At 39.7% G+C, this 13,436-nt stretch overlaps 1 protein-coding gene across 29 annotated transcripts in view; it reads right to left on the bottom strand.

Annotated features, from left to right (window-relative positions):
- RIMS2 (regulating synaptic membrane exocytosis 2) overlaps positions 1-13,436 on the bottom strand; it is a gene marked incomplete at both ends in the record, with an annotated part of 495,649 nt that overhangs the window by 268,281 nt on the left and 213,932 nt on the right. For 28 of the 29 annotated variants that reach the window (XM_082499090.1, XM_082499111.1, XM_082499112.1 and 25 more), the window contains one exon: positions 5,843-6,768. In XM_082499090.1, coding sequence (XP_082355216.1) covers positions 5,843-6,768 — 926 coding nt within the window. Of the gene's footprint in view, positions 1-5,842; positions 6,802-13,436 lie in introns of all 29 variants that reach the window. The other variant, XM_082499092.1, reaches the window with a different exon arrangement.

The raw sequence follows: 13,436 nt of genomic DNA, 5'->3' as shown, positions 1-13,436 counted from the left end.
TTTTTAACTTCCGTAATGGAACAGTGCAGTTATTCTTATGTTTGTAAATGACCATAACACAGCCAAGGCAAGGTTATATAGCCACGTTTTCAATGTACTTAGTGACAAAGAAGAGCACATTAACCCCTTGTCCTGCGTACATGTATTTCTGCTCACACAGCCTGGACTCTGCAGCTTTCAATCAAGAACACGGGGACATCGAAGTATACAAGATCACTGGCACCTATCTACCCACGTCATGCATACAAGTTCCTATGACAACAAAAATGGGCACCCATCTAGCTATCGTGTTTTAATAAAAGAACAGTAAGAGCAAACACTAAACTTAAGAACTGCACCTCTGACAAAACACAGACGCATTTGCCTTTCCCACCACAGATTCCACCCACATCAGATGTCAGTCACCGTCTGTGCAAACAGATAGCTCTCACAGGGTGCTCTGGAAGGTGGCTGGGAGCACAGTATGCACGTATGCCTGAACTGTTTACCACCGTTGGAAAATCTACTATGTCCTACTTCATATTTAGAGCAAATTAGAGCAGTATTTAGAGCTCCCGCACACCTAGATTTCCTTGAATGAATCCTCTTTTTGCACATAGAGATTGTCTCTTGCTGGAACCCCGGAGTTTGAGAGTTTTGTAAAGAATTGTATGACATCCAGGACCCCCAAATGTTTGGGGAAGGAACAGAAGGAACCCCAGCAGATCACCTCTCCGTTGCCTATGTTCTGAGTGGGGGTACGACAGCCCCAGGGACCACTGGGTTTCCTGAGCACGGCTGTGGCAAGTCTCTTCAGACCGGCCCTTTGGTGGACTGCAGGTGTGACAGTATTGCCTCGCGGAATATATGGGCAGTGCTACTGTTTGATTTTCTAACTGTACCTGGAAAGCCTGTACACACAGAAAACAAGCCTGTAGCACTCTGCTTCACATCTGCTTCCTGCTGGCTGACAAATTACGGGGGCCCTTTCAAACCTGTCCCAAGGCCTATTCCTTACAATGGCATTGACAAACATCTAACTGAAAACACAAATAAAGAATACTTTAATATTCCCTCACAATAGAAGACACTTAAATTGGACAAGCAACGGAGAAAGCTTGGCCTAACTTGCACACCACATAAAACACAACTTCATTTGGAATTTTATAAGTGACATGGTTCAATGTTTACTTTACTGCAATTAACACCACAACGGTTCTTACTTTATGAACCATATTTCGCAGAGCCTTGAAACTGAACCAACTCAGATGGTTTTGAGAAAGAATTGGTGAACTGAACAATCTAGAACATTTAAAAATAGGTCATTATGATCTTTGTGTTTACTGATTGAGGATCGATATTACTGCCATTTAAAAGTTACGATTTTATAAAAGCACTGGCATTTCAAGAATTGTTTTTCTCTAATATTTTAAGGAGTTATGGTCTCCCAGTATTAGGGAAAATAGAAATATACCTAATATTTTGTCCAAAACATATGGTCCTATGTGTATTTCCTAACACAGACAGGGCATCCTGCTGTGGAGATACAGCCTTGGACAGTCTGCTACCCTGATCTCCAGGACTGGCAAAAAGCGTTACAAATGGAGACACTGTTTTTGCAGTTTCAGAAGCCTGGCAGTCACAGCAAGAGTAAATAAAGGTCCCTAAGATAACTTGGAAAAAATCTTGGTAGCTTCAGAAAATTCTGACCAGCACAATAAATAAGAATTGTTCATCCTATGCACAAAAAAAGGCAGAGGCCATCTGGTAAATGAGTGTTCAGTTATGTCACTAAGGACAGTTTTAACGTGTATGAAGACCTGCACAAAATTCAATCTGCAAAATATGTCTAATTCTGACACAACCTAAGTTTCACGTAAACGTGTTTAATAATCTCCGTTATGTCCTTTTAACGCTGTTGTCATGCATTGTTTCCTGACCTTTTAAAGAATGAACTGGTCTGTCACACCATTGGCTCCTCACCATCGTCCAGCACTTCTCACCTCACCAAAGCCCCTCTCAGCGCTTCAGCTCAGTGCTGCCAGGCCCACACCTCTTGCTCAGGGAGTCCTACCCCCTCTTTGCCAAAGCTCCCAAGCCCAGCTCAGCCCTCCTGTCCTTCTCTCTGAACACTCTTTTCCCAGCAGCTCATCATCTCTCTGAGAATGCTGCTTCTGCTTCTCAGCCAATCTCAGAATCCTCTAACCTACCCCTCAGGAAGCTCTAGTTCACACCTTCCCAGTTATCTTTATCAGACCTGCTTCCTTCACTTTCTCTGTTCTTCCCAAACTACAAGTCACAGGTTTGGCCTGCTTGACTTACCAGCTTTGCTCTCCCCTCTTCTTCTTCAGCCTCAGTTTCCATCTCAATCCACTGGTTTCCAGCCACCCAATGACATTTTGTTTTGCAGTTCCTAAACTTCCTCCCCTTGTCTGCTCATCCTCCTGAAGCCTCCTGATTCCCATTCCAATATGCCAGTCCTCAGCCTAGTTTATGACCCCAATTTCCTGGTCCAAATATAGTTGCGTTACAAAAACTATGCAGTATCTTCAGAATCTAGCTCTTCTCTTCTGCAGTTGAATCTCCAACTACAATGCTTCTCCACCATGCCTGGGTTTCACATGGGTGTCTCTACTGGGTGCCTGAGTGTTGTTCGGGCGTTCAGCTTTCTCCACTCACAGTTTCCCTTGTCCCCCACGGAAAGGTGGGAGCATTCCAACGCAATGATTTCTCTGGTCATTACCAGAAACATGCAGAAAAATAATTTTGCCTTGCCCCCTCCCTGAAAACAATCAGATTACAGTTTTAAAAAATCAAGGAAAAAATTGCCCTAAAGCAGACAGCTGCTGAAATACAATCAGACCCAAATACTTAAAGTCACGGGCATTCAGTAATAACAGATGCTCCTCCCAGAACTCAACCCAGCAGCTGGTCCATGTCTCTGTTGGACTTATAAAATTAAATGGCTATCTTCATTTTTTATGCATATAGATGCTCCAACCATATAGATGTATCAATCCTTTTCATTTTGGAGATAAGCTTAAAAAGGCTAACTTTCAGCCCTTTTAAGAGCATATGACTATAATTTTTCCTACATCTTCAGATAATTCATAATTTTCAGACTACTTTCTTAAAACCAACGTCAGGGCCTTGTAAAATCTCAGCTGTAATTCAGCGAACAGCTGCTCCTGCAGCTCAGGCCCAGGCTGTTCCTCACAGCTGAGCAGTTGTTAATATTGATTTGCAGAATCTGTGAAAAGATATGGGTACTCCATAGAGAAAGAAATGGAGAAAAAAATTATTCTCCTCCTTTGGAGGACTCATTATTACTGCATCCAAATTCTCACTCTCACATTGCCACCCTTCATCACTCCAAGACCAAATGTTTTATGTTTAGCATTATATCCTTGGCCAAACAGACTTGGTATGTAGCTTAAAAGGACAGCTGAGAAATCATCAGGTCTGGGGAGTTTTTTGAAGGGCAGAAAGCAAGTAATTTTGGGAGAGAAGAAACCCATTTTTATAGGAGGTGTTTAAAATAATTAATTGTATTTTATCTATTAAGGAAATAATGTATTGCAACACAAGAAAGATTGATAGGGATTTATGTGCTGGATTCCTTTTGGTGGTATTCATGAAGAAATCACTTGCTTATAGGGACTCTGGGTGCCAGCTAGTTTACATGGTAAGAGAGATTAATTAAAATAAAAAGAATGAGGTAGGACTTTGTGGGTCTACCTATAGCAGCTGTGAAGGCTAGATCCAGATGGTGAGACCCCCTCTTCCTCTTCATCCTAGCAGATCTCTTCTCTCCTCCCCCATGCCTAGCAGAAGCCAAATCTTCCCAAATCCACTGATACAAATACTTTTCTGGAGCTTCTGCTCCAGGGGTTAAAGAGTGGGGGAGAAGTATGAATGGGGCTGAGGATATCGTTTGATAACATGACCAGGGCTGCTGAGGCTGGCACCAGCTGGCTCTGACTGGAGGTCCAGGTGTTACCGCTGGGGTGGCTGCCTGTTCCATGCACGGTCACTGCCCCCAGCCCATCAAACAGGACCCTCCAGCTCAGGCTGGAAGCAAGCACAGTCAGAAGCAGTCAGACCTCTTTCCCAGGTCAACAGTTGCACGCTTCACTGATGAAAAACCAAGGCCGTTCTCCACACTGGTTCCAGCCACAGGCCACCACTGGGCCATGCTGACACAGCTACACTCTATATGTCATGAAACCTGCTTACAGTAATTCAGTCAAGATTAACAAAGCATAAACCAGCAATTTTTTTTCTGTAAAATTTTGCGAGCTTTTTTCATTCATTTATGAAATACATGCTCAATTTAGCTTCACTCACTACCTCAGAAATCAGCACAGACATGAAATTATCATTAACTATTGTTATCAATAATAATGTTTTATTTGACAGTTAAAATAGAAAATTATTTAAGTTAAAGTTATAATTTGTCAGATTATTATGATGACAGAGAATCAAACATTGTTCATATAGCATGATTTAAATGTTTTGTATGTTATGTGTACAAAAAATATATTGTTCGTATATTATTCTATATACCATGTTTCCTGTGCTGAATTTCATTAAATAAACACTTTGTTACTACTTCCCATATATTGATTGGGTCTATTTTCCTCAAGGTTGCTACTAAGAACAAAATTGTGAACACCCTGAAGTTGATAGAAGTTTTTCTACTCATCAGGAAGACTAAGGGAATCAAGGTTTCATCACAGTTGTTTCATGTAAGCGCATGTCTACTTTGACCTGGGTGAAATTTCCTTCCATTCTACACTATCTTGCTCCTTATTTACGAGACCATGGTTGCTGCGATTGACATATGAAAACTCCGAGTTATTTCACTAACTCTAATAAATTTCTTGCTTCAGAACCAATTTGATAGCAGTATTAATAACATATAGTAGCAAATTTTCTAATCCCAATCCACAACAGCAGATGACCATTCATGAGAATTAGTAAAGGTGCACTAGCATAAGAATAATAACTGGAAAAAGTTATAGCTATTTTATTTTAGACCAACAACATACATGAAGGTAAGCGAACTAATATTATTAATTTGATTTACTTTAAACTGATGGTCCCCAGTGCTTTCATATTTCAGTCATACATTACCTTTGAATAGGTTGGGAATCATTTCAATTAATCTTAGGTTTTCTTTCTGACAATGGAGTAACTCCAACATCATGAATCCTAAAAAGCACTGTAACCAAAAAGTACCATAGCCCAACAGCAAAGAGAAACCTCCATTGGTATAAACCACATCAGTCATTTTAAATTTGTTTTAAAACTTGAATGGGTTAACTTTATACACACAACTTTTTTTGCAGATCAGATGCTCTTTAACCTGCAGCAGCCAGCATGAAACTGGCATATGCTTTGTATCGTGTGCTCCAGTTCATTCAGTAGAAACGCGGTCATGCACCCACACTTGATCCAGAGCAAACTGAGATCCAGAGCACTCACTGTGATCCAGGAGTACACAAAGGTGGTACCGATGGACATAAAACCAGGGCCTTATATAGCAGCCCTGCTTTAGGTACTTTTCAGATTTAATTAACAGGTTTTTCAATAGGCATATTTTTTCCTTTAACATGGCCAAATACTTCTAGTAGCTGTGATGTCATTTTCCATGTAAATCATTAAATTTAGATTTAAGTAAATGAAACACAAAATCAGAAAAAAAGCAATTCCCATCACAACAAACTTGAGTCACCTGTGAAGGGTTGTAGATATTAGATACGTGGTTGCAGTCAATTCTAATAGGTAAAATAAACATACAATGGAAAGGAAACTAAACCACATCTATATATTGAAACAGTCAAAAAATTGGAAATCTTACCTTTTTCACTAACGCTTTCACTTTCAATCTCTACATCATCACAACTCGTATACTCTGGAGTGGATGCTAATTCTTCTTCTGAGCTACTTAATGAAACCTGGCGCATTTTACCTCCCTTTTTTGTTTTATGGGGCTTTGGTGGTGGAGGTCTGACAGATTCAGACTGGTCTGAACTGAGTGAATCGTTCCGTAACATGGTCTCCATCTTTTCACGTTTTGTTTTCCGTACGGCAGAATTGGGATCCAAATGGTGTTGTTTCCTTAATGAATCAGAGCGCCTCATGTCTGGTCTTTCCAGAGGAATTGGACTCCTCCTAGGTGTAGGAGGGCTATGATTTGTGGTCCTCTGACGATTGGGACTTGGTCCCTGAGCCTCTCGAGTTCTTTCCATAGAGTATGAACGTTGATTTTCCATGGCAGCCCTGCGCTCAGACACTGATCTTTGTCTTGACGGTCGTTCCATCCTCAACATAGACATCCGAGAATCTTCCAACTCAGTATTGGCCAATGAGACATCACTATGTCTCCGTTCATGACGTGCTCGGGACACTTCAGCATGGATACGCATTTGTTCCTCGTACGGTTGTGGCTTGACTGGATAACGAGCCAAATTAGGATCGCTTCGGTATCGTGCCTGGTATTCCTCTTCCCTCCGCTGCCTTTCATATTCTTCCCTGTTCTGTGCATCTTCCTCTTCTACCGGATACTCCTTGGAACGCCTGCGACTCCTTCTGTTGGAATCCCTATAATCACCCAGTTCAGGTTCTTCATATAACTGAGGCCCACGCTGCGACCGCCTATCTGAATAATCTGATGGTGACCTGGGCATCGCACTGTCTGATGTAGCATACTGTGAATATTCGTCTCTCTCGTCCCTTTGGTCGTATCTTCTGTTCTGTTCTCTTGATATTGATGGGCTTCTTTTCCTAAATAATCGTGACAAGAAAGAAGAAAGAATTCTGTCAATATTTCTTGTACCACAAATATACAGTTAATGCTAATTAAACGATGGAATGATCAGCTGTTGGAAAAAAAAAAAAAATCCGTTCATTGCATCTCTTTGTGAATGGGCTCACACATTTTCTATACTAAATTAAAGAAAGCATGTCACACTACAAATCTGTTTATGGGGCACGCTTTAAATCAAAAGCAGCTTTAAAGGAAAAGTGCTAATACAACATTCTAAAATACAGAATACAAATACTTACGCTACTTTTTAGTCATAACCACTTCACAAGTACCAGAATTTTATAATCCTTTGTAATCATTTTACAGCAATATAACTTGACCATATACTTCTATTTCATAGGATTTTATAATCACCATAGAAATTAAGGCTAGATGGATCAATCAGTTAGTTTGATCTTTCAGCAGCCATTATTGCTTAAAAACACACATTTCAGTTCCTACAAAACTATAATGTGAGCAAAGGGCAGTAAAGAGGACAGACAAAGATCAATGGTGGCACTTGTCTAACTCAGATGAACTCAGAAGATCTGAACTCAGAAAACAAAACATTTTTTGTGTTGCATAAGAAGGGAAAGAGCTTCAAAGTCCTGCCTGTCTGACTTGACAAAAAAATACTTCCCATCCCTATAGGGATGTCAATAGCATTAGTCCAAGCATTTGAGCACAACACACCAGCCAGATACCAGAATGGAGTTCCTGTACCACAGTAAGCATTGACTCTTTGTCAGTCAATATCTAGCTATAGACAACCTCTGAGGCTTCAGAGGAAGGTGAAAAAAAAAAATTTTCAACAGATGCTCTTTCCTGACACTGACAAATGATTGACTGAAGCATGCGATTTTATTATATGCAATATTTTAACGGAGGATGTGTCTGGAATATATTATGAATGTTATATGATCTGTTTGTTTGATACAACATTGTTTGCTACTTGATTAGAAGGGATCAATTAAATAGGGAGTAGTGTTTCATAGGGAAAAAACAAACTGGAGCTTCAGATCCTGCCTTTATCAACCCTAACAGGGTAACAAGCATTTAAAATGCCACTTCCAGACACGTCCAGATCCGTACTTAGTTCTTCACCCCAGATGGATCTGAAGGAGTTGCCTGCAGGAAACTGGAGCAAAGATCCCTGTTCCCAGGTGTGGATAAAAGAGATGGTGAGGTGGGTCTTCTCTGGGATAAGCTAGATTAGCTCAAGCTTTAACTAATGAAAATATGTACATGTACCTGTTTTTTGTGTTATCAGCCCTTTCATCTGGTATTTAGTACTATCTTTATAAGTGAGATCCCTTTGAAAATGTTTTCTACCCTCACAAATGACCACTGATCCCGAAGGGCAGCTTTGCAGGCAGCAACCAGGAGATTCTGCCTAGTGTCCGGAAGGACAGGAAAAAGGAAAGCAAAGACACAGCCCTGTCGTTGCCACAGTTGTTCTACAAGGGATAAGGAAAGGAAAGGGTTCAACTTAGTGGGGAAGGAAAAACAGGCTCTCCTTGGTGCTCAGGAAAGTAGGAAGGGCTCTCCTCGCTAGTAGGAGAGAAAATGCTCTTCTCACAGCCAGAAAGGAAATGAGGTCTCCGCTCAGCAAGGGAAAACCACAACTGTCTGAGCAGAGTGTGCGCAGAGGGGTGACTGGCAAATTGGCATCCTGTCGTAGGTACCATACAGGGTCATTAAACTGTGCTTGAAAGATTTGGACCCAGTCTTGCCTTGTAAATATTAAAGTATTTTAGCCTTACAATGGCATCTGCAAACGAGGAAACTAATTCAATCTTGCAAAACTGCAACTCTTCCTGTGAAGCATGACAAGTAATATAAGCATCATTTGGATGCCTGCTTGCTTATGGTGAAGCTAAGATGTCCTATCTGTCTTATTAAAGTGTCATGTTAGTACCAGCACAAATCATAACCTCTGTAAGTTTAACAAAAACTCTATGGATTCTGCTACTGGGGACTCAAGTTGAATCACTCTAATGTGACATGAACAGAGTTTCGTAAGTCTAAAAGCAGAATGGCCGATGGGAACAGACAATTAGGACAACAGAACTACCAGAACCCAGAGACTTTGCAAAGACATAGAAGTTTTCATTAAGACAAGAGATTAGATGTGGAAACTTTCTTTAAGGACGATAAATATTCTTCATTTAAATACTTCAGCCACATCCCAAAGTAAGTTGTTCCAATAGCAAATTACCTACATCGCTGAAAATTTCTGCCATGCCTATAATAAAAACATGCCTAATTTCCCCTCCCCAATATTGCTCCCCATATAGACAAAATCTTTTCTCTCTATGCATATCCAATTGGAATAAATGGCACTCAACAGATGTGGCATTCGTCCATGTGCATCTCACTGCAAGACTGAGACAAATATGTGTGCGCATGGAATGTACACATAATCTGCTGTTAATACACTGTGTATACTCAGTCTGTAAAAGGAGTCTTATAAGAAGTTAAAGGGCACTTATAACAAGTCTTAAAGGGGCCTTATAAGAAAGATGGGGACAGATGTTTTAGCAGGGCCTGTTGTGACAGCACAAGGGGTAATGGTTTTAAAGTAAAAGAGGGTAGATTTAGACTAGATAAAAGAAAGAAATTTTTTACAATGGGGGTGGTGAAACACTGGAGCAGGTTGCCCAGAGAGATTGTAGATGCCCCGTCCCTGGAAACATTCAAGGCCTGGTTGGATGGGACTCTGAGCAACCTGATCTAGCTCATTGTAGAGCGTTGGACTAGATGACCTTTAAATGTCCTTTCCAACCCAAACTATTCTATGATTCTATATTACATATGGGTCAAGTTGTATTCACAGCCACAGATTTTTGCATAGATTTGATTCTCCAAGACATTAAAACAGTCTATGAGTTTGGTTTATAGGATTGACTCCATCATGGACTGTGTAACACACAAACCCATACAGAATCTGGTTTGACAAATCTCACGTGTGCCTTGCAGCAGAGCGTACGCATTCTTCAGGATTAAACACCTGCACACACATATCTATAGTAACATAAACAGAATACTAAGAATTGTTTTAGCTACAGATTATACATATATACACATACATGCAAATATATCTGTGTGTGTATATATATATGACTCCACGTCCTCACATGGATGCAAATAGTGGACAAATCTATTCTGGAAACATTGCTGCTACAAAGTCATGAGGGGAGAGGCTGAGGGGATAAAAAAGGTGGAATTTCTGTATGAGTGAAAACACTTATTGTAGACTTTTTGCTGAGGCAAATGTACTTCAATCAGGAAAAAAACATCATCTGAGGAACTGGCACAAGATTTACTGAAAAATCCACCTTTTTTTCTAGCATGAACTATGTTAACGAGAGGAGGATATGCCAGTTTAGCATTATATTTTTATACCTCTTATACAAACAGTTTCTAACCTTGTCTGTTACATTTACCACAAGCAGTCATTGCCTTTCCTGCGTTTTGTTGCTAAGACATGAATATAGGAACATCATCCATGGCTGACAGTAATGTAAACATCAGCTGGGCCCTCCATCTATTCCAACCCTTCATGAGGGAAAAAGGTTTACACAGGTGCCCTGCATGTGGCAAGTACTGGGCCACATCCCAGAATAAGGACTTTCCTGAAAATGCAACCTTTTTCTTCAGAGAAAGCATCCTGATAGATAAAAGCAACTAATTTAATTCCTGACCTTTGTTGATTGGCACTATCAAACTGCCTTTGTAATTAATTTCATCCCCGATGAAGGGATCTAACTTCACTACCAGGATCAAATGCCAGAAGTCGTAATCCTATCCAGCAGAAACAAATTAACTGTACCTGTACACCTGATCAGCCAGAAACTTTGCTGGCAGGAGAGGGCTCATCCTGCCCTACAGTCACCATACCGCTTAGTATTCAAGCCTGCCATTCTCGTTACTGGTCAGTACTGCACAATTAGCCCCCCTTTACCATTAGTCACTTTTTTTCGTTTTAAAGATACCTGCTACAAACACAGTTGTACAATGTATGCTATACATTTTAAACCAGTGTTATTAAATCATAGTAGGAGTAACAGTAGTCATGAAAACTTATGGCCAGTCACTACTATTAATTATCTGCTGTTATTTTTAGATCACAAGCTAATTCTCCCTCACCTTCATGAGCCTTTGTCTAATCCATTTCTCACCATTAACTACCTTAAAGATACCTTAATAAAAGCCTTTCCTCATGTACCTCCAGCTAGATACACCATGGAAAATGACTACTCCTGCCTTTCCAGGACTTTCCTGGAAAATTAAAAGTTAAGAGAGCTTTAAATGTGTGTCAACAGCTGTGATACACACCCTCCAGCTGCCAGCTCAACTAAGCACTATATATCTCTTGTCAGAAGGATTAACACCTTTTCTGAAAAGGTTACCACACCACTGAAAAATCCTCCAGGCCACCGTGATTACTGCTTCTTTGAAACAATAATAAAATAAAGTCTCTATTATGGTTAGAAAACTCTAGAACCTGCACAAATCTCTTCATCAGGCACATTCTATAATTTCTTTTTTTCAGATATAGAAACTGAAACTTATTTTCTACTAATTATATTTTTTTTAATTGTAATTTATCAATACATGACATTTGGTCTTTTAACACACGTGTCTTAACCTTACACTGATGGAAACCTTATTTGCAGTGCACTACAGACACCACTAGTACAGCTTGACTGTAGCCTGATCTCCTGCTCATAAAGTTAAATTATTCAACTCCCCCACACTACAGTAGGAAGTAAGTACCTAAAATATGGCATACAAGAATATAAGACAGCTGATTTCAGTAATGGAACTAAATAGCTTGAAAGTCTTTAACGCTCACTTGTATTATTCCTCGAAGAGAAAACACTCTTATGCTTTGATTTAGATTTTTAAACAATTAATCCAAGCGTACTGAGGAAAAGGAAATTTTAAAAGGTAAGTCTCCATCACATTTCAGAAGCCACGGATACTCAAAAACACTCTAATATGTGAAGTATTTATATCACAGTCAAAACCAGATCTCGGATCTTCCTGGCTACCAGTCTTGTTCTCAGACCAATAGCAGACACATTTGAACTGGAGAAAACTTTCAAGTAAATATCATTCTAAAGATATGTTCAAACGTATGGATACCTGAATTAATCTATATTTACTTGGAAACTCTTATAAATAAGTTTTGGGTCAATTAAAAAACAGTAAGGGCTCAGTGGACCTGAGCCATCATCATCTACTTAACAACTGAACATTGGCCACCTACTTGTAAGACCTAATTATAATTTCCTAGACAATACTTTAATGTTTTTTCCTCTGTTTCCTATAAATTAGCAAGGAATAAAATTCACTGGAAAATTAAAACTGCAAATATTAATCCTCCACATATTGTAATTTTGCTTAACTGTTTTCAAAATGTGATCCTTCCAGTACCAGAAAGAAGAATTCAGAGTAGGTAGAAATTCACATTTGCCACTGGAACTCTGTCACAAAAGAGATGCAAGAGATAGGCCTTCATGTTAGGGATCTCATCAACTACAATGAGCACAGCTTCGTGTCCCCTTTACTCTATGGCTTCTGTCAGGAAAATAGCATTTGTTGGTTCCTGAGTGATCAGATAAGAATATTCTACTGTTCTAAGCTTTTTTACTTCAATGCGCTGTGTTCAACAGACAGGCACTTGCTTTAGAACAACAGTGACAGGGAGCAGATAAAACACGATCATGACACCTTGCAAAAAAGTTCCTAGGCTGCAAGAAGGTGAGCCGAACGCACTCTGGACCTTGCAACCAAAACTCCCGTGACTGCAGTGAACCCAGAAAACTTGCTGTGCAAAATTAAGATCCATCTGCCTTTCTCCGGGAGGGTCCCACTCTCTCACTGCCAGGTACTCTTGCGAACGTATTTCCACAGACTTCCTTTGCAATACTGAAGAATTTGCAAAATGTTTACCTATTTTGGGCAGTGTTTTTAAGAGACTAGCTGGTATTGATTTAACTCCTTTTCTCATTCTCTGCTTTTAAGTTTTGCTTTTGCTGAGTCACATTGTGCATGAGAAATCATTTTGCACTCTCCAAAGCAGCCTATTGGAAAAAATTGCTTTTTCTGACTTCTAAGCAGTTCCAGTTTCTACCAAGATCTCTTTTTGGAGTTCTTCTGTGGTGTCTAGTTTTATACTAGATTAATCTTCTGATCTGTCTGTTCCCCTCTCTTTGGTTTCTCACCCCCCCAAAACCAAGAAACAACATAAGCAACCAATGCACCATTTGCAAGCTCATTCATTTGAACAGCCTACTCTGATAAAAAGAAAAAGGTATTTATCATACTTCTTGACCAATATAGTTTTAAACAGGCTGCCCTGAAGTACATGTAACACTCAGATATTTAAGCAATTCACTAAGGAAAGTTCATCTGAGACATGATTTCATTTCTCATTTCAGCCATGCCTTACAAATTTTATTTTATAGCAACCATGTTTTGAACCATTAAAATACCTTCCAGCTAAATATCTGCAAACAATAATGAATTAAGTTTACAATGCTGATTATAAAATTTACTGAAGCGTGAGAGTGATACTACAGATGTTGATCTCTATTAGATTTTATCTGAAAATATAAATTCACTGACTGCAGGCTGG

Source organism: Vanellus vanellus (genome assembly GCF_965231255.1).
Source record: "Vanellus vanellus genome assembly, chromosome: 2".
Lineage (NCBI taxonomy): Eukaryota > Metazoa > Chordata > Aves > Charadriiformes > Charadriidae > Vanellus > Vanellus vanellus.
This window is presented reverse-complemented; position numbering and strand designations above follow the sequence as displayed.